This window comes from Balaenoptera acutorostrata, chromosome 20 (assembly GCF_949987535.1).
Source record: "Balaenoptera acutorostrata chromosome 20, mBalAcu1.1, whole genome shotgun sequence".
Classification (NCBI taxonomy): domain Eukaryota; kingdom Metazoa; phylum Chordata; class Mammalia; order Artiodactyla; family Balaenopteridae; genus Balaenoptera; species Balaenoptera acutorostrata.
Genome location: NC_080083.1, coordinates 13356695 through 13376409, shown reverse-complemented (window position 1 = coordinate 13376409; position 19715 = coordinate 13356695). Strand labels below are relative to the sequence as shown.

The 19715-nt window shown below is 43.4% G+C and overlaps 1 protein-coding gene across 5 annotated transcripts in view; it reads right to left on the bottom strand.

Moving 5' to 3' along the window:
- The window catches only part of SMG6 (SMG6 nonsense mediated mRNA decay factor), a 242674-nt gene extending 223008 nt beyond the window's left edge, over positions 1-19666 (bottom strand). For 2 of the 5 annotated variants that reach the window (XR_009006232.1, XM_057535375.1), the window contains exons 1-6: positions 19474-19666; positions 14669-16403; positions 13921-14113; positions 13325-13435; positions 9875-9981; positions 9549-9627 (exon numbers count right to left, since the gene is read on the bottom strand). Coding sequence is in view for 4 of the 5 variants with exons in the window: in XM_057535375.1 (XP_057391358.1) it covers positions 9549-9627; positions 9875-9981; positions 13325-13435; positions 13921-14113; positions 14669-16403; positions 19474-19561 (2313 nt within the window). In the remaining variant the exon portion in view is untranslated. Of the gene's footprint in view, positions 1-9548; positions 9628-9874; positions 9982-13324; positions 13436-13920; positions 14114-14668; positions 16404-17960; positions 18989-19037; positions 19180-19219; positions 19311-19473 lie in introns of those variants that run through there. The other 3 variants (XM_057535379.1, XM_057535378.1, XM_057535377.1) reach the window with 3 other exon arrangements.
- Positions 19667-19715: the final 49 nt, after the last annotated feature.

Genomic DNA, 19715 nt, shown 5'->3' with positions numbered 1-19715 from the left:
AGAAAATGTTCAGCATGTACTAATTATTGTTTTTAAAACATTATAAATAACAATGGCAATATCACTGATTAAGCATAGCTAAGTGTGAGGTAAATGATCAGCACTCCATAGATATTATGATATTATTTCCAAACCTAAGGAAACTGCCCCACAGGGATTACTATTCCCATTTTAATGATGAAGAGACAGGGGCTCAGGAAGATTATTACATAACTTGCCCAACAAGGTCTCAAAGCCAAATCCCAGATAAGCTAGTATTTGAACCTAGGTCTGCCTGGCTCCTAAGTTTATGTTTTCACTACAACATACTGACTCCACGAAGAAAAGGAAACAAACTATTATCCAATGCATGCAGCAAATAAATACTTCAAGTCCATTTTAAAACCAATTAATAAGTAAAAGAAAGGGAGAGGGTCAGAAAGAAGGGAATACACTGAAATAAAGGGGGAAAGAATATCAAAAAGCCTTTCTTTCTATCATATACATCGTTACCTTTTCTGTCTCAAAATGCACCTAGACTACTACTTCCCTTCTCTGCCCAGCACCTACTCACTCTTTAAAAGTCCCATCTTGCATTCATCTAGCATGGTTAAAGGTGTACATTCTAAGCTTAACTGCCTGAGTCTGAATTTGGTCCTGCCATTTATTAGGTATAACCCTAAGAAAGTCAAGCTAGAAAGGTTTCCTTATTTGTAAAATGAAGATATTCACCAACATATATGGCTCCTGAAAAGATTAAAATTCATATAATATATACAGTTTAACAGAACATCTGGTACCCAGTTTCAGTCAGTTAAGTGGGAGCTATCTTTAATGTTATTCCAATTACGCCACTCATTTGATTTTACAGTATTTTACCAGTTCTACAATGATTTTTTTCATATTTTAACATCTCTGAAATCAAGATACAACTCAATCACTATCTACCATCATGTCTTATTTTAATTCACATTCTTCTTTCTTAGTGGTATAGGAAATGATGTATCTAACAATCAATTGCATCAAATTGCATCAAGTCTAATTTGTATCATTGTCTGTCTATACACCTCACTTGTCTTCTCAACAATGTTTTCTTTCAGGACAGAAACCATATCAAATATTTACCACTCACAGCACCTAGCAAAGCACTGTGCACAGCATGTTCTCAGTAAATACTTGAGGTCCACTGAAAGAAAGGTTACAGAAAAGCTGAGAAAGTGATCTTAAAAGACAACTGGGGGGACTTTTCTGGTGGTCCAGTGGCTAAGACTCTGCGTTTCGCATGCAAGGGGCACAGGTTCAATCCCTGGTCAGGGAACTAAGATCCCACATGCCGCTTGACGTGGCCAAAAAAAACAGACAACTGGGTTAACACAGAGACAGAAAAAGAGGGACAGAGGAAAAGAACTTGAAAAGAGTACTAACTTAGGTAAGAGGTCCATGAAAGAAACACATACCAATTTAATTAGTGTAGCAACAGACCACTGAGGGAAGACACAAGATTAACACTCAAGGGACTTCCCTGGTGGTCCAGCAGTTAAGACTCGCACTCCCAATGCAGGGGGCCTGGGTTCGATGCCTGGTCAGGGAACTAGATCCCACATGCCACAACTAAGATCCCACATACCGCAACTAAGACCCAGCACAGCCAAATAAATACATATTAAAAAAAAAAAAAAAAAGATTAACACTCAAAAATCAGTTGTATTTCTATACATTAGTAATGAACAATCTGAAAAATGAGGAAAATAATTCCATTCATAATAGCATCAAAAATAATAACATACCTTTATATGTTAGGAATATTTATATCTTAGGAATAAATTTAACCTAGGAAATGCAAAACTTACACACTGAAAATGACCACACATTTCTGAAAGAAATTAGAGAAGACCTAAATAAATGGAAAACATCCTGTGTTTGTGCAGAAGACAATACTGTAAAGATGTAAATACTCCCAAAAGCAATCCACAGATTCAACGCAATCCTTATCAAAATCACAATGACTGTTTTGGCAGAAATGAAAAAGCCGATCCTAAAATCCATATGGAATTCCAAGGAACCCCAGATAGCCAAAACAATCTTGAAAAAGAAAAACAAACTTGGAAGACTCACATACCCAATCTCAAAACTTACCACAAAGCTACAGTAATTAAAACAACGTAGTACTGGCACAAAGGTGGACATATGGATCAATGGGAGAGAATCGAGAGTCCAGAAGTAAACCTATCATACATCAACTGACTTTCGACAAGGGTGCCAAGACTATTTAATGGGGAAAGAACAGTCTCTTCAACAAATGGTGCTAGGAGAATTGGATGTCCACATGCAAAAGAATGAATTGGACCCTTACTTCACACCATATACAAAAATTAACCAAAGATGGATCAAAGACTTAAATGTAAGAACTAAAACTATAAAAAATATATCCCTGTATTTTCTTCTAAATAAATAAATAATAAATCTTAACTTTTAATTTGGTTAAGAGTTTCTTAGCTATGACATCAAAGCACAAGCAACAAAAGAAAAAATAGATGAATTGGACTTCATCAAAATTAAAAACTTTTGTGGGGACTTCCCTGGTGGCGCAGTGGTTAAGACTCCAAGCTCCTAATGCAGGGGACCCGAGTTTGATCCCTGGTCAGGGAACTAGATGCCACATGTCGCAACTAAGAGTTCACATGCCACAACTAAGGAGCCCGCCTGCCACAACTAAGGAGCCCACCTGCCGCAACTAAGACCCAGCACAACCAAATAAATAAATCTTAAAAAAAAAAACTTTTGTGCATCAAAGGGCACTATCAAGAGGGTGAAAAGACAACCCATAAAATGGGAGAAAATATTTGTAAATCACATATCTGATAAACGTCAGAATATATAAAGAACTCCTACATCTCAACAACATAAAAGACAACCCAATTTAAAAATATGCAAAGGATCTGAATAGACATTTCTCCAAAGAAAATATGCAGATGGCCAACAAGAACATAAAAAAATCAGTACTCATTAGAGAAATGCAAGTCAAAACCACAATGCCATACAACTTTGAAGCAGTTAGGCTGGCTACTATTTAAACACACACACACAACAACAGAAAATAGTGCGTGTTAGCAAGGATGTGGAGAAACTGGAACCCTTGTGCACTACTGGTGGGAATGTAAAATGGTGCAGCTGCCAATATGGTGGTTCTTCCAAAAACTGAAAATACAATTACCACATGACCCAGCAATTCCACTTCTGAGTATATATTCAGAAGAATTGAAAGCAGAGTCATGAAGAGGTATTTGCACACTCATATTCATAGTAGTAGTATTCACAATGGCCAAAAGGTGGAAGTGTCCATCGAGAGATGAACAGATAAACAAAATGTGGTATATACATACAATTGAATATTATTCGGCCTTAAGGAGGAAATTGACATGAGCTGTAACATGGATGAACCTTAAGGATATAATGCTAAGTGAAATAAGCCAGTCACAAAAAGACAAATACTTTCAGATTCCATTTATATTAGGTAACTAGAGTAGACAAATTCACAGAGATGGAAAGGTGAAGAAGGGTGGCTGCCAACGGCCAGAGGGAGGGAAAAATAGGGAGTTGTTGTTTTAATGGGTAGAGAGTTTCAGTTTTGCAAGATGAATAGAGTTCTGGAGAGTGACTGCACAACAATGTGAATGTACTCAACACTACTGAACAGTACACTTAAAAATGGGTAAGATGTTGCACAGCAAAGGAAACCATAAACAAGACCAAAAGACAACCCTCAGAATGGGAGAAAATATTTGCAAATGAAGCAACTGACAAAGGATTAATCTCCAAGATTTACAAGCAGCTCATGCAGCTCAATAACAAAAAAACGAACAACCCAATCCAAAATTGGGCAGAAGATCTAAATAGACATTTCTCCAAAGAAGATATACAGATGGCCTACAGACACATGAAAGAATGCTCAACATCATTAATCATTAGAGAAATGCAAATCAAAACTACAATGAGATATCATCTCCCACCGGTCAGAATGGCCATCATCAAAAAATCTAGAAACAATAAATGCTGGAGAGGGTGTGGAGGAAAGGGAACACTCTTGCACTGTTGGTGGGAATGTAAATTGATACAGCCACTATGGAGAACAGTATGGAGGTTCCTTAAAAAACTACAAATAGAACTACCATACGACCCAGCAATCCCACTACTGGGCATACACCCTGAGAAAACCATAGGTCAAAAAGAGTCATGTACCAAAATGTTCATTGCAGCTCTATTTACAATAGCCAGGACATGGAAGCAACCTAAATGTCCATCGACAGATGAATGGATAAAGAAGATGTGGCACATATATACAATGGAATATTACTCAGCCATAAAAAGAAATGAAATGGAGGTATTTGTAATGAGGTGGATGGAGTTAGAGTCTATCATACAGAGTGAAGTAAGTCAGAAAGAGAAAAACAAATACAGTATGCTAACACATATATATGGAATCTAAGGGAAAAAAAAAAAAAGGCCATGAAGAACCTAGTGGCAAGACGGGAATAAAGACACAGACCTACTAGAGAATGGACTTGAGGATATGGGGAGGGGGTGGGGTGAGATGTGACAGGGTAAGAGAGTGTCATGGACATATATACACTACCAAATGTAAAATAGATAGCTAGTGGGAAGCAGCCGCATAGCACAGGGAGATCAGCTCGGTGCTTTGTGACCACCTAGAGGGGTGGGATGGGGAGGGTGGGAGGGAGGGAGATGCAAGAGGGAAGAGAAATGGGAACATATTGTATATGTATAACTGATTCACTTTGTTATAAAGCAGATGCTAACACACTATTGTAAGGCAATTATACTTCAATAAAGATGTTTAAAAAAAAAAAAAAAAATGGGTAAGATGGGAATTCCCTGGTGGTGCAGTGGTTAAGAATCCGCCTGCCAATGCAGGGGACACGGGTTCGAGCCCTGGTCCAGAAAGATCCCACATGCTGTGGAGCAACTAAGCCCGTGCGCCACAACTACTGGGCCTGCGCTCTAGAGCCCGCAAGCCACAACTACTGAGCCCGAGTGCTACAACTACTGAAGCCCGCGTGCCTAGAGCCCATGCTCTGCAACAAGAGAAGCCACTGCAATGAGAAGCCCGCGCACCGCAACGAAGAGTAGCCCTGCTCTCCACAACTAGAGAAAGCCCGCATGCAGCAACGAAGATACAACGCAGCCAAAAATAAATAAATAAATTAATTAATTAATTTAATTTAATTTTTTAAAAATGGGTAAGATGGCAAATTTGGTTTTATGTGTATTTTACAATTAAGAAAATTTTTTTAAATTTTCTTAATTTTTAAAAAAATGGGTAAAGGACTTGAATAGACATTTTTCCAAACATCCAAATAAGCATATGAAAAGATGTTCAATATCATTAGTCATTAGGGAAATGCAAATCAAAACCACAATGACGGGCTTCCCTGGTGGCGCAGTGGTTGAGAATCTGCCTGCCAATGCAGGGGACACGGGTTCGCGCCCTGGTCTGGGAAGATCCCACATGCCGCGGAGCGACTGGGCCCGTGAGCCACAATTACTGAGCCTGCGCGTCTGGAGCCTGTGCTCTGCAACAAGAGAGGCCGCGATAGTGAGAGGCCCGCGCACCGCGATGAAGAATGGCCCCCACTTGCCGCAACTGGAGAAAGCCCTCACACAGAAACGAAGACCCAACACAGCCATAAATAAATAAATAAATAAATAAATAAATAAATAAATAAATAAAAACCACAATGACATATCACTTCACACTCACTAGATCTGTAGATGTCAACAAACTGATTCTAAAGTTTATATGGAAAGGCAAAACATCCAGGATAGCCTACACAATATTGAAGGAAAAGAAAAAAGTTGGAAGACTGACACTACCCGACTTCAAGACTTGCTATAAGGCTACCGTAATCAAGACAGTGTGGTACTGGCCAAAGAACAGACAAATAGATCAATGGAACAGAACAGAGAGCCCAGAAATAGACCTTCACAAATGTAGTCAGTCGAGCTTTGACAAAGGAGCAAAGACAATTCAATGGAGAAAGGATAGTCTTTTCAACAAATGGTGTTGAAAACAACTGGACATCCACATGCAAAACAATGAATCTATACACAGACCTTACACCTGTCACAAAAATTAACTCAAAATGTACCGTAGACTTAAATGTAAAATGCAAAACTCTACAACTCCTAGAAGATAACATAGGAGAAAATCTAGGTAACCTGGGTTTAGTCATGCCTTCTTAGATACAACACCAAAGCACAATCCATGAAAGAAAAAGTTGGTAAAGTTAGATTTCATTAACCTTAAAAACTTCTGCTCTGTGAAAAACACTAAGAAAATGAAAAGAAAGCCACAGACTGAGAGAAAATATTTGTAAAACACATGTCTGATAAAGGACTGGTATCCAAAACATAAAATGACTCTTAAAACTCAACAATAAGAAAACAAACAACCCAATTTAAAAATGGGCAAAAGATCTAAACAGACACATCACCAAAAATACACAGATGGGAAATTAGCATATGAAAAGATGTTCTACATTGTATGTCATTAGGGAATTGCAAGTTAAAACGAAGTTTAGGGGCTTCCCTGGTGGCGCAGTGGTTGAGAATCTGCCTGCTAATGCAGGGGGCACGGGTTCGAGCCCTGGTCTGGGAGGATCCCGCATGCCGCGGAGCAGCTGGGCCCGTGAGCCACAATTGCTGAGCCTGCGCGTCTGGAGCCTGTGCCCCGCGATGGGAGGGGCCGCGATAGAGAAAGGCCCGCGCACCGCGATGAAGAGCGGTCCCCGCACCGCAATGAAGAGTGGCCCCCGCTTGCCGCAACTGGAGAAAGCCCTCGCACGAACCGAGGACCCAACACAGCCAAAAATAAATAAATAAATAAATAAATAAATAAAATCAGATCTTTAAAAAAAAAACGAAGTTTAACACAAATAGGATTTTGCACACCTATTAGAATGAGGAAAATCCAGAACACTGACAATACCAAATGCTGACAAGGATGCACAGCAATAGGAACTCTCATCCACTGCTGGTAGGGATGCAAAATGGTACAGCCACTATGGAAGACAGTTTGACAGTTTCTTCCAAAACTATATATACTCTAACCACACAACCCAGCAATCACACTCCTAAGTATCTACCCAAATGAGATGAAAGCTTATGTCCACACAAAAACATGCACACGAACGTTTATAGCACTTTTATTAATAACAGTCAAAACTTGGAAACAACCAAGATGTCCTTCAATAGGGGAATAGATAAACTGTGGTACATCCATACAATGGAATATTACTCAACAATAAAAAGAAAAGAGCTATCAAGCCACAAAAATAACCCTATATGCTAAGTGAAAGAAGCCAATATGAAAAGACTACATACTGTATGGTTCCAACTATATGACATTCTGGAAAAGACAACACTGTAGAGACAGTAGAAACATCAGTGATTGCCAAAGGTTTGGGGGAGGGAAGAAGGATAAAGAGGTGGAGGGTGGAGCACAGGATATTTTTAGAGCAGTGAAAATATTCTGCATGATAATATAATGGTGGATACATGTTATTATACATTTGTTCAAACTCAGAGTGTGCAACAGTAAAAGTGAACCTTAGTGTAAGCTATGGACTTTAGTAATATACTAACATATCTATACTGGCTCATCAACTGTAACAAATGCACTACACTAATGCAAGATGTTCATAATAGGGAAAACTGAGAGCTGAGGAAGTATATGGGAACTCTCTGCACTTTCTGCTCAATTTTCTGTAAACCTAAAACTGACCAAAAAAAGAAAAAAAATATTAAAGAAGAAAAAAAAAGTCCTCAAGTGGGGAGGAGGGAACCCACAATGAGGTATCACTTCATACCCACTAGGTTGGTCATAATCAAAAAAATGAAAAGTCACAAACGTTAGCATGAACATGAAGAAACTAGAACTCTCCTACACTGCTGGTGGAAATGTAAAATGGTGCAGCCACTATTGAAAACAGTTTGGCAGCTTCTCAGAAAGTTAAACATAGAATTACCATATGACCCAGCAATTCCATTCCTAGGTACAGACCATAATTAATGGTTAATTTTGTTACATGAATTTTACGACAATTTTTATTAAAAGCCATTGAGGGGAAAATTTTTTTAAATTATATTTTCTAGTTAACAAGAAAAAAAGCAATTCATTAGATGATTACAAAGAAGAAAAACTGGGAAAGGAGACAAGAAATGAGAGAGAAGGGAAAACAGAAGGTGGATAAGAATAAAGGGGAGAGAAAAATAAAGCCACAAAGAGGGGTGAAAAAAAAATCTCAATGCATATCACAAAGAGAATAGGACAGAGGTAAAAAGCAGAGACAGGGCTTCCCTGGTGGCGCAGTGGTTGAGAATCTGCCTGCCGATGCAGGGGACACGGGTTCGAGCCCTGGTCTGGGAAGATCCCACATGACACGGAGCAACTGGGCCCGTGAGCCACAGTTACTGAGCCTGCGCGTCTGGAGCCTGTGCTCCGCAACGGGAGAGGCCGCGATGGTGAGAGGCCCGTGCACCGCGATGAAGAGTGGTCCCCGCTTGCCACAACTAGAGAAAGCCCTCGCACAGAAACGAAGACCCAACACAGCAATCAATCAATCAATCAATCAATAAATAAGAATGTGAATTTCTTTAAAAAAAAAAAAGAAAAAGAAATGGCTAGTCTAAAAAAATATATATATATAAAAAAAAAAAAAAGCAGAGACAGAGAGATTCAATAGATTCTGCAGGAAGTGTATCTGTAAACCACATTACTTAATCAACAATTTCAATCCATAATTAAGTATTAGGAATATTTTTGAATCTTTGTAGAATAAAAATATCAATTCAAACACTGTTTATTTGGGCAATGAATTTTACAGCATTAAGAAAACTCTCCCTGCTAATGAGCACGTTAGCTGCTTCTTAAACCTTTGGTACTTACCAGTGGCCCCTCCCCCTCCCCCTTGAAGTCAGCTTCCTCACTAGGGGCTCTGTCAGCTCCCAAGGCTCACCTTTAGAGGCACATTCAGAGGAGTTTGGTAAGATCTAAGGAGGTACAATTTGGCACTTACTGTGCTTCTGCTAAGGAGACTCCTTAGGTGAAAAGTTAAGACGAATAAGGGGATGATCTGAGGAAAGGAAGGAAGGATGTACTTCGGGCTAGTTGAGGACTTTAAAGGGGAGAGATAAAGGGAGCCTTATTTTCCTTCTAGAAATGAGTAACCTAGTTCAACCTAGGGAAGGGAAACAATACAAGATTCAGAGCAGAAACCTTGGTCAAAAACAAAGAGCGATGTTTGGCTGGAGAATAAGCATTCCCCTAGGAACTTAAGTGCAGTAAAAGTGGATTCAACTGAAGTGAGGGATCCCTGACAACTTACCTCTGAAAGTAACAGTAACAAAAGGAGTTTGAGGATGGGAGGCAGAAGGGGATATGCTTTGGGTCATGGTGTTCAGATGAAATCTAGCTCCAGGAGCTGATGCTATCAAAATCCGTATTTCTAACATACTGCCTGCAAAATACTTCCCCATCCAAGATTTCTTACCGTATACACTGCCAGCAGAGCCAACTGGTTATAGGGGCGCCCATTCTTGGGAGCAATGTGCTGGGCTTTCAGGTACCAGCTGTAATAGAGAAACAGTAAAAAAAAAAAAAAAAAAAAAAAAAAAGTTCTCTATCAGTACTTTCCCAATTCATCACCTGATAGCCCTTACTACTTAAGCTGTAACCTTGGAGTGGTAAAGCACGAGGCCAATAGGGTCACCTGTAGGACATATATATAGGAGGCAGCTCAGGTGGCCCACTGCTCTTAATAGGGCTTGGATTAAAGCCACACAGGGAAGAGGAATAACGAACAAGAGGCAACAGTACCTGCGTGCTTTCCCGTAGTTTGCCGTGTCATTGGCTTGCTCCCGATATCTGGCAATATCTCCTTGGCAAATCATACATCGCTGGGCACTGATCAAGGCATATTTTACCTTCAGGAAAAATGATCAGTTAGTAGCATATACCCAAGAAACTCTAACTTCAACCCCAAAGGACAGGGATGGGGTCAAAATAACAGAGCAGCCTTAATAATAAGGCACCAGTAGTCCTCAACAAAGCAAAAAGTTTTCAGTCTAACCTTGACTAGAAAAAAAAGCCAACAATGTGATGCAAAATTTACTGAGAAAGTGCAAAAGGGAGAGGAGGTCATTCTTATTTCGAGTCCCAGTCAAGTGGAAGAAAACATTCTGACTCTCTTTGTAGTAGCTGTGTGATCTCAACTAAGTCTTTGGGACTCAGTTTCTTCAACGGAATATAAAAATACCTATTTCATAGGGAAACTGTAGGGAATAAGTGTAAAAATACAAATTATAAAGTGACATACAGGAAATTCCCTGGAGGTCCAGTGGTTAGAACTTGATGCTTTCACTGCTGTGGGCCTGGGTTTGATCCCTGGTTGGGGAACTAAGATCCCACAAGCCACGCAGTGCGGCCAAAAAGAAAAAAGTGATATACAAATATTAAAATAATTGTTTACTCTGTTCTTTTCCTGCCATCATCTTTCGCTCCTCAAACTGTTAATACCACTGTATTGTGTTACTGCATTGCATCCCCTTTGCAAGACAATAATAATTCCCTAAAACAATGTTACCCTTTAGCAAACACCTACAATATGCCAGGACTGAGTAATACTACATATGTTTCCTCACTGATGCGCTTGGCATCTGTCACTCAACGAGAAAACAAAAGAGTAAACCCTTAACAATCCCAAGACACGTACCCAACCAAAAAAACCTTCCTAAGGGACATCACTTCATAAGATATAATACCACTCCACCCACAGACAAGAAATTACCATGTCACTGAATAAAGTAGATACTGACCCCACAGGAAGGCTCATTTACTTGCTAAGTGAGTAGCTACTGCACATCAGCCTCCTAACACATAACTCAAAAGTATGCCTCGGGCTTCCCTGGTGGCGCAGTGGTTGAGAGTCTGCCTGCCAATGTAGGGGACACGGGTTCGAGCCCTGGTCTGGGAAGATCCCACATGCCACGGAGCAACTAGGCCCGTGAGCCACAATTACTGAGCCTGCGCGTCTGCAGCCCGTTCTCCGCGACGAGAGGCCGCGATAACGAGAGGCCCGCGCACCGCGATGAAGAGTGGCCCCACTTGCCGCAACTAGAGAAAGCCCTCACACAGAAACGAAGACCCAGCACAGCCAAAAATAAATAAATAAATAAAATTTAAAAAAAAAAAAAAAAGAGAACAAGAAAAAATAAAAAAATAAGAAAAAAAAAAGCATGCCTCAGCAAAGTTATACATCACTACATGTCATACACCTTCAGAGTTCTGACTACTCCACACATTCTCTCTATGAATGAACACCAAGAATCCTTGGTATTTAACCGGTAAAGCACCAAGGAAACCGCTATGTTTCCACTCTACAGCCACTTTGCTACCTCAACGGGGGGGAAGAAAAAAAAACAAATTCGGCCAAAGGCTCTCCACTATCCTCAGAATAAAGTACTAGATGGTCCAGCCTCTGCTCACGTCTCCAGCACAACTTCCCCTCTCACTCTCTGTGCCTCAGACTAGGCTTTTCTCAGTTCCCCTACCACATGGTGCTTTTCCCACTGCAGGACCTTCACATGTACCGTTCCTATTGCCGAGAATACACCTTTCACCTGGCCAAGGTCTCCGGTCTTCAGCCTCAGCTTAACTGTGACTTCCTCAGGCCTCTATGATCCTCCAAGCCCCTTCACACCACATCCCCCAACATCCTCTGCGGAAGTCAATGCATCTGCAATTACCAATGCAACACCTGTACTCATCCCTAATCAAACTCTAAACTCTGAGAGCTGGGAACATGGCTTTCTCGTTCCACACTGAATTAGGTGTGCCTAGAATGGCACCTGGCGGGGAGGAGGGACTCAACAGATACTTGCTGACTAGTAATAGAACCTGTGTATGGCAATTCATCAGAAGGAGCAGAAAGGCAAGAGGAAGCCTCTGCTCCATAAATCACACTCCTTTCTCTAATGGATCAACCTCTTCCTCTCCCCTGGCCCTTTCCTCTCAACATATAATTACGCTAAAGTCTCTCCAAGCTTAGAAACAAACTTCTCTTGACACTATGTCTTTTGACTACTATCTTCCCTTCTTGCCTTCACAGCCTTCTTAAAAGAACAGTCTAAGTTACCCTCTCATTATATCTGCTGCCCCACTTCTCACTCACTACAATCTGGTTTCCATCCTCTCCAACTAATATAACTCGTGATAAGATCATCCAATCCAATGGACAGTTTTTAGTAATCTTAACATTTGAGGATTTTACAGCACTTGACAATTTTACCCACCACCACCTTCAAAATCTGACCCCCTGTTCTCTGGCTAGCTTTCCTAGCTTCCCAACTTCTGCTTCAACTATCACCTACACGTTGATGACTTCTGAATCTCTATCACCAGCCCAGCTCTTTCTCCTGAGCTCCAGACAGACCATAACATTCACTTGTTCATTTTCAAGCTCCTCCACCTAAGCTGATCCAAAACTAAACTAATCTCTTCCTTCTCAGCCTCTCTCCTAGGGCACAAAATGGGAGATGATCTGGTCTCCTCATGCCTCCAATCTCATCATTCACACCTAACCAGCCAGCAATTCAATTCTACTCCCTTATATCTTTCCAATCTGTCTCCTCTTCTCCACCTCCACTACCTCTACCTCAGTTCAGCCCCACACCTGACCCTCCTACTTCCACTCTTGCCCAAACTCATCCATTTGCCAGAGTGACTGGTTCCAAGAACAAATCTATGCTATCCATTTGTTGAAAATCGATCAATAGCTCCTCACTGCTTTCAGGAAAAAATCCAAACTCTTCAGCGTGGCATGTAAGAGATTATGATCCATCCCTTCCTACTTCATCAGCTTTACCTCCTCCAACAGCCCAATCCACATTACAGACAACAGCATGCTGACTTCTTACACCTTCCCAACAAGGTATGAGTCTCTCACTGTGCCCTGTATCGAAACTGCCCCTTCCACTCCTAGTCATGTTTCAAACTCAACTTGACAGTCTCCAAGAAACCTTCCTTGACCCCCACCAGTCTAAAGCAGATTCAATTCCTTCCATGCCCCTTCAACACTCTATATATGCCACTGCCGTAGTACTCATGACATTACGTTACAGTTGTTGGTTTAATTGGTCTGTTCCCCCACAGGGCTGTATCTTTCATTCTTGTATACTCGACACCTAGCATAGTGCCTAGCACAGAACTAACACCAGATAAATGCTTACTAAGTGAGTGAATAAATTTAAGATAAAGAAGCTGGCTTACTGTCTTTCGTAATGGCTTGCTGCGAATGGCAAGACCGTCCATGTAGTCCTCCAGTTTGAACTTGTAAGTAACCTGCAGCTTCTGAAGCAAACTATCAAAGAAGTCACTACCCTATAAAGAGAAAAAATAAGGATCAGCCGAATCAGCCTGTTCTGATCTAATCTACCCAGAAACTGGGGCAAGTGACCCTTTCACAGTTTTGCTAATGCTCAGCCATCTAATGTAAAAGGAGGCATATACAGTATTTAGTGGCCACCAACTAAGCACAAGACAAACTGATAGCATAAGCCTTTCCGTGGTTTTAAAGATATGAAAACACACACACACACACACACACACACACACACACACACACACACACACACACACACTCCAGCTAAGACATTCAGAAAGCTTCCAAACTCAAAACTAACTCCAATTGTAAGTTATGGTGTCAAGGAAGTAACAGACGTAGGGTAGGCCTAAACCCAAGAAAAGAGCATACAGTTTGTTGTCAATGTTCTGTTATAAAACATAGTATTTGGGGTGGTAAAAAACCCATCACAACTAAAGGATGTTGAAGTCTTTATCCTGAGAACATAAAGATGATGGTTTACCTCATCCAAGAGCTCCAAAAGTCTGTTCCGAATCTGTTCTGGGTTCTCAACATTCGGATCCTTGAGAAGCTGCCTGAACTTCTCAATCACCTGATAGAAAGCATTCTTCCACAGGATCTGATCCACATTCTGATTATCAGAGAACTCAATATCTAATAGAATACAGCGCTCATATAGCTGCAGCAGTTCAGCTCTGGAATAAAATACATGCAACTTCTAGCTCCAAATACACCACAGGAAAGGCTAGACCCAAGATCTGAGGTTCCTACAAATCAAACACCTTCCTTGGCAGGAAATCCAAAATGCCACCAGGTATAGTACTCACTCTAGTTTCCATTCTGCACAGCAGAATGTCATTCTAAAGACAGTTATGTCTAGGAAAGTAGTTCTTCCCCATATGCCTCCACCTAAATTTAACAGCCAAAGTAAAATCTTCACCACAAGTTACATGTTGTTCATTTCTTGGCACTTTAGAAAGTCTTTCCTTTTCCATATCCAGATTCCATGTTCTCTTAAAGATTTTTTTCTTCTTAAAGAAAAAGTGGGAAACATTAATCATTTCTAGGACTAGAAACAAAATTTTCTGTTCCGTTCTTTTTCCAACTCCCCTTCCCTTACAAAACTCAATGTGAAAGGGAGATAACACCCAGCAGCTTACCTAAAACGTTTCTATCTTCCTCAGCCATGGGGGCCTGCACACCTCCAGCTTATCCCCATTCCCCTCTAGCCAGGATGGAACCCACCGTACCTGAGCTGAGCCATCTTCTCCAGGCCCTCAGGACTGATGCGGTCCCTGGAGAGCAGGTTGCTGAGCTGCAGTTCTTGGTTGTCAGCCACCCGGAGAAGCCGATGTAGTTCCTGTTGCTGCATGCTCCTCATGTGTTGCTCCATCTCCTCAGGACTCATGGTGCTGGCAGGGAGGGGGCTACAGACATACTGTCCTGATGGAGTTGGGTAGCCTGGGTAGTAAGGCGCTGGGTACACACCATTTGTAGGGCCCACCGGGTACTGCAGAGGGCTATAGCCTGTGTAAGGATACTGGGAGGCAGGGCCTGGTGTCCGGGGGTAATAATAAGGGTTGTCTGAGTTTTGAAACTTATAGTAAGATGCTTGGGCCTGGCGTGAGTCACCCCAAGAGGTAGGGCTGACTTCATCATCAGTGTCCAAGAAATGTAGCTGCGGTGTCTGGCTCTTTAGAGCAGGTTTCTGATCAGGATTGTTTGGGTCCCACAATCGTCTAGTGGTGCCTCCTCGGCCCCAACTCCGAGATCCCTTACTACCAGATCCAAATAAAAGCCGAGGTCCCAAAGGCGTAGACTCTGGAGAACCGGCTGAATTGACAGACAGGGTGGTATGGGCAGGCAGAATCAGAATGCCACGGCCACGACCCCGAAGTTCTTGTCTCAGGTTTTTGGACTCCTGCTTCTCAGAGCCTTTGCCCCCACTGCTCGAGCCTTTGTCTGACTTTAACCTATCAGAATCCTCCCTGGCTGACCTCACCATGGGGGAATCTTTGTTCATGGTTTCTGCATCGAAAGTAACGTGAAGAGTGCCTCGATTTTCTTTACCATTGCTTTTCTGCTCTCCCTCCCCACAGCCAGACCAGCTTCTTTCTAAATGTTTCTTCCTTTCTGAGCTCCTCCGTGGCCCATCAGACTCATCAATTCTGTCCTCATCCAAGGAGTCAGTTGAGGACATAGATACTTGTTTCTTCAGTCGTGGCCTCTCCTTGGTCCGATCCTGGCGGCGGCGGCGACTTCCATTATCAGTGAGGCCAGTCCCCTCTGCACTGTTGTTGCTACCCGCTGAGCTGGTACTGCAAGTGCGGTAGCGGTTCCTTCGTTTGTCTGAGCGGGAGTAGCGCTTCGCAGAACCTGGCTTCCCCTGAGCTGGGTCATCATTCACCTTCTTCACGCCCTCCCCTTTTTCAACCCTCTTTCCTTTTTCCCCCTTTGCAGCCCTTATTCTGTCACCACTTAGGCTCTTTTCTGCCTCCTCTTTGTCTGCCTTGTTCACAACCTCCTCTTTCACATTTCCCCTACACGCATCTTCCTCTACTCTCAGTTGTTCTACCTGGTTGAGGATTTCTTCCTCATCCACCCTGCTGGTCGATTCTTTGGTAACAGTCTGCAAACGCCTTCCAGGCTGATAGATCTGCATGTCAGGTTTCTTTGTTCTCTTGATAATTCTTAAACTTCGATCCTCTTGCCCAACAGTCCTAGGAAAAGACTCCTGTGCCCGAGTATTTTCTGGGTCTACAGGACCATTTTGCTGTGAGCTGTCTTTGCAGACATCTTTAATGAGCTGTGTACCACTTTCAACAGCAGAAGAATCTCTGTCATTAACAATTTCATCCTTAAATTCGTGACTCCCAGAGGGTTCCTTGATTTTAGGTCTGTTCCTTAGTCGGGAAAGACCAGGCTTATAGATTTCCAGATCTGGGCGCCTGTTATCTTTGCGCTGCCTGGGCTCCTTCATGTTTTCTGTGATGTTGGAGAGAGTGTTGGGGAGGAAGAGGTAGAAGAATAAAGGGGAAGGAAAGGAAAAGGAATTGTCATTAAAAGTCAAGCAAAAGGGGGCTTCCCTGGTGGCGCAGTGGTTGAGAATCTGCCTGCCGATGCAGGGGACACGGGTTCGAGCCCTGGTCTGGGAAGAACCCACATGCCGCAGAGCAGCTGGGCCCGTGAGCCACAATTACTGAGCCTGCGCGTCTGGAGCCTGTGCTCCGCAACAAGAGAGGCCGCGATAGTGAGAGGCCCGCGCATCGCGATGAAGAGTGGCCCCCGCTTGCCACAACTAGAGAAAGCCCTCGCACAGAAACAAAGACCCAACACAGCCATAAATAAATAAATAAATAAATAATTTTTTAAAAAAAGATACACACAATTGTATCCCAATAAAACTTTAAAAAAAAAAAAAAGTCAAGCAAGAGGGACTTCCCTGGTGGTCCTGTGGTTAGGTATCCACCTGCCAGTGCAGGGGACACGGGTTCGATCCCTGGTCAGGGAACTAAGATTCCACGTGCTGTGGGGCAACTAGGCCCGCACGCCACAACTAATGAGCCTGCGTGCCACAACTAGAGAGAAGCCCACGCACACTGCAACGAAGAGCCCACACGCCGCAACAAAAGACCCCACATGCCACAACTAAGACCCGACGCAGCCAAAAAATAAACATTAAAAAAAAAAAAAAGTCGGGGCTTCCCTGGTGGCGCGGTGGTTGAGAATCTGCCTGCCAATGCAGGGCACAGGGGTTCGAGCCCTGGTCTGGGAGGATCCCACATGCCGCGGAGCGGCTACGCCCGTGAGCCACAGCTACTGAGCCTGCGCGTCTGGAGCCTGTGCTCCGCAACAGGAGGGGCCGCAATAATGAGGGGCCCGCGCACCGCGATGAAGAGTGGCCCCCACTTCCCGCAACTGGAGAAAGCCCTCGCGCAGAAACGAGGACCCAACACAGCCATAAATAAATAAATAAATAAATAAAAATTGTATAACTTAAAAAAAAAAATTTATAAAAAAAAAAAAAAGTCAAGCAAGAATTACACATTGAAATGTTAATACCGGTAGACAACGAAGGAAATTTCTGCAGAAACAGAAATTCTACTAGGTTTACAATATTTGTTCAGCAACTGGCAAAACTAAGAACTTAACTGTGTTGGAGCTACCTACACCTGAGTTGGGGAAACAAGGAATAAAACCTACATTCTCTTGTTACCCAAACCATATTCGGATCCACAAGACCCCAAACTACCTAATCATTGATAGAATAAAAGATCTTTAACCAGTTCTGCATTGGACTGTTCTCTGCTATAGAGCCCTCAGCTCCATCTTGGTCTCTTCTGCCTCTAACATTTTTCCAGTGTGGCTGAGTCCTTTTAACATACTAATGGGTCGGGGGTGGGGGGGAGGGCAGAGAAAAAGAGGGGTATGCATAACAATCCACAGTTCTGGACATCTCTGGAGAAAAAATTTGCAACTCCAGTCACTGAACTTGGCCAGGACAATCCTCTTCTTTAGGATTTCAACTACCCAATCACATACCTCCTGTTGAAGCAAACAGGAAGCAGTTCCTTTCACATTCTTCAACTCCACTCATGCTCACCAACTCTCTAACAGCAGCCAGCAGGGTCCTTCCAAGGAAATACTGCTCAGACAGTCATCGTTAGAATACTGAGACTAACTGCTACTATGATGACGTTATATAAGGAAAAAGTTCCATAAAGGAGCTTTCCCTGGAGGATGATGGAAGTATTGCGACATGCTCTCAAAATACCAACGACTGGGGCACTCAAGAATAAGAGAACAGGGCTTTAGAAACCACTCTCCAGGCACCAGGAACTTACAGAATGACAGATAAGCAAGCATCAATTTTTTTATCTGTTACATTTATCTGTTAAGGGGAGAGTCTACTGTAAATAGCCACTAAACTGTTCAGTGGGGAAGAAACAGGAATTAGTGACATTACAGAGTATACTCAAAATGGAATGTTATAGAAAATCCTACTACTGTTCTATAAACACAAATGCAAACAAGCTCATAACAGGGATCACATGCTCCAGCATTTACACCCATGGGTGTAACGAAATTGGAAAAAAAACAAAAGCACAAAACCCTTAAGTTTAAGATACTGCTTCAGTATTTTCTGAAGTCTAAAAGACTGCTTCATCCACTACGAACAAAGGTAAAGCAGTTAACTCCAGAAGAGCTCATCCTCAGCAGCCTGTGTAAGTTGGGGGGTGGGGTGGGAAGAGCCACTACCACTTTCCAGAGAGGAGGGAGAAAACAACCTGAATAATCCAATGCACATGACCCATGAAAACCAATTTTACAGACTTCGGCCACAAGCCTGCAGGAGTATAACTACCATTCTACACGACTCCACTGCCTAACCAAAGAGAGGTGAGACACTAGAATCTTCCTTGGTGCTTTCCTGGTGTGGCTGGAGACTTTAACTTGCAAGTTGAACACTCTCCCTGATAAAAACTGCTCCCACACATGCCAAAGCCAAACCAGAGTAGAGTAAGCTCTCTGAGGTCCTGGATCCCTCCGGTGGCGCAGCCTTCAGAAGCCTGCCTTGAGGGGGGAAAAGTTCAGCAAGGAAGTCCCAAGCTGTTGAACCTTTCTCCTCGATGTTCCCAGCTCCTTCCAACGCTAAAGAAACGACGGGGCAGGCCTACGGATGACTCCTCGAGGAACCATGCACCCCGGGGGCCTCCACCAGACCCCGGAGCCCACTCCTTTCCGCGTCCCCTGACGGCTGAGAATCCTGTGAGAGGGCTAAGGCAATGGGGAACAGTCACCTTCGCCGTGAGAAAGGGGGCGGAGGCAGGAACTTGGGCTGGGCTCGCCCGAAGGGGCCGGAGCTGGCAGAGCCCGACCCCACACCGGCTCTCTGGCTGGTAGAACGGGGAGGGACCGCCCTCGGCCCCCGCCCCCAGTGTTGGGGGAAGGGGCGGGGGCTCCGGAGCGCCGCGAACTGAGCGGGGAGGAGGCAGAGGAGGAGAGGGAGGCGGGGCGGGCAGGCCCGGCCCAGGAGCTGGGCGGCGCGACTCACCTCTGCTCCCGGCCTGCGGAGCCAAAGTGGCCAGGATCCCTCGCAGCTCCGACGCGGAGATCCGGACACGCTCCAACCCCTCCGCCATCTTCGCGGCTGCTGCTACAGCTGCAACTACTCCGCCAGTGCCGCGCGCAGCCAGGAAACCACGACGGACGGGCGGCGCGCGCGCTCACCCACCTCCCACCCTTTTCCCCGCCCCCTCCCGCTCCCCTCCCCAAACGACGGTGGCCGCACTGGGA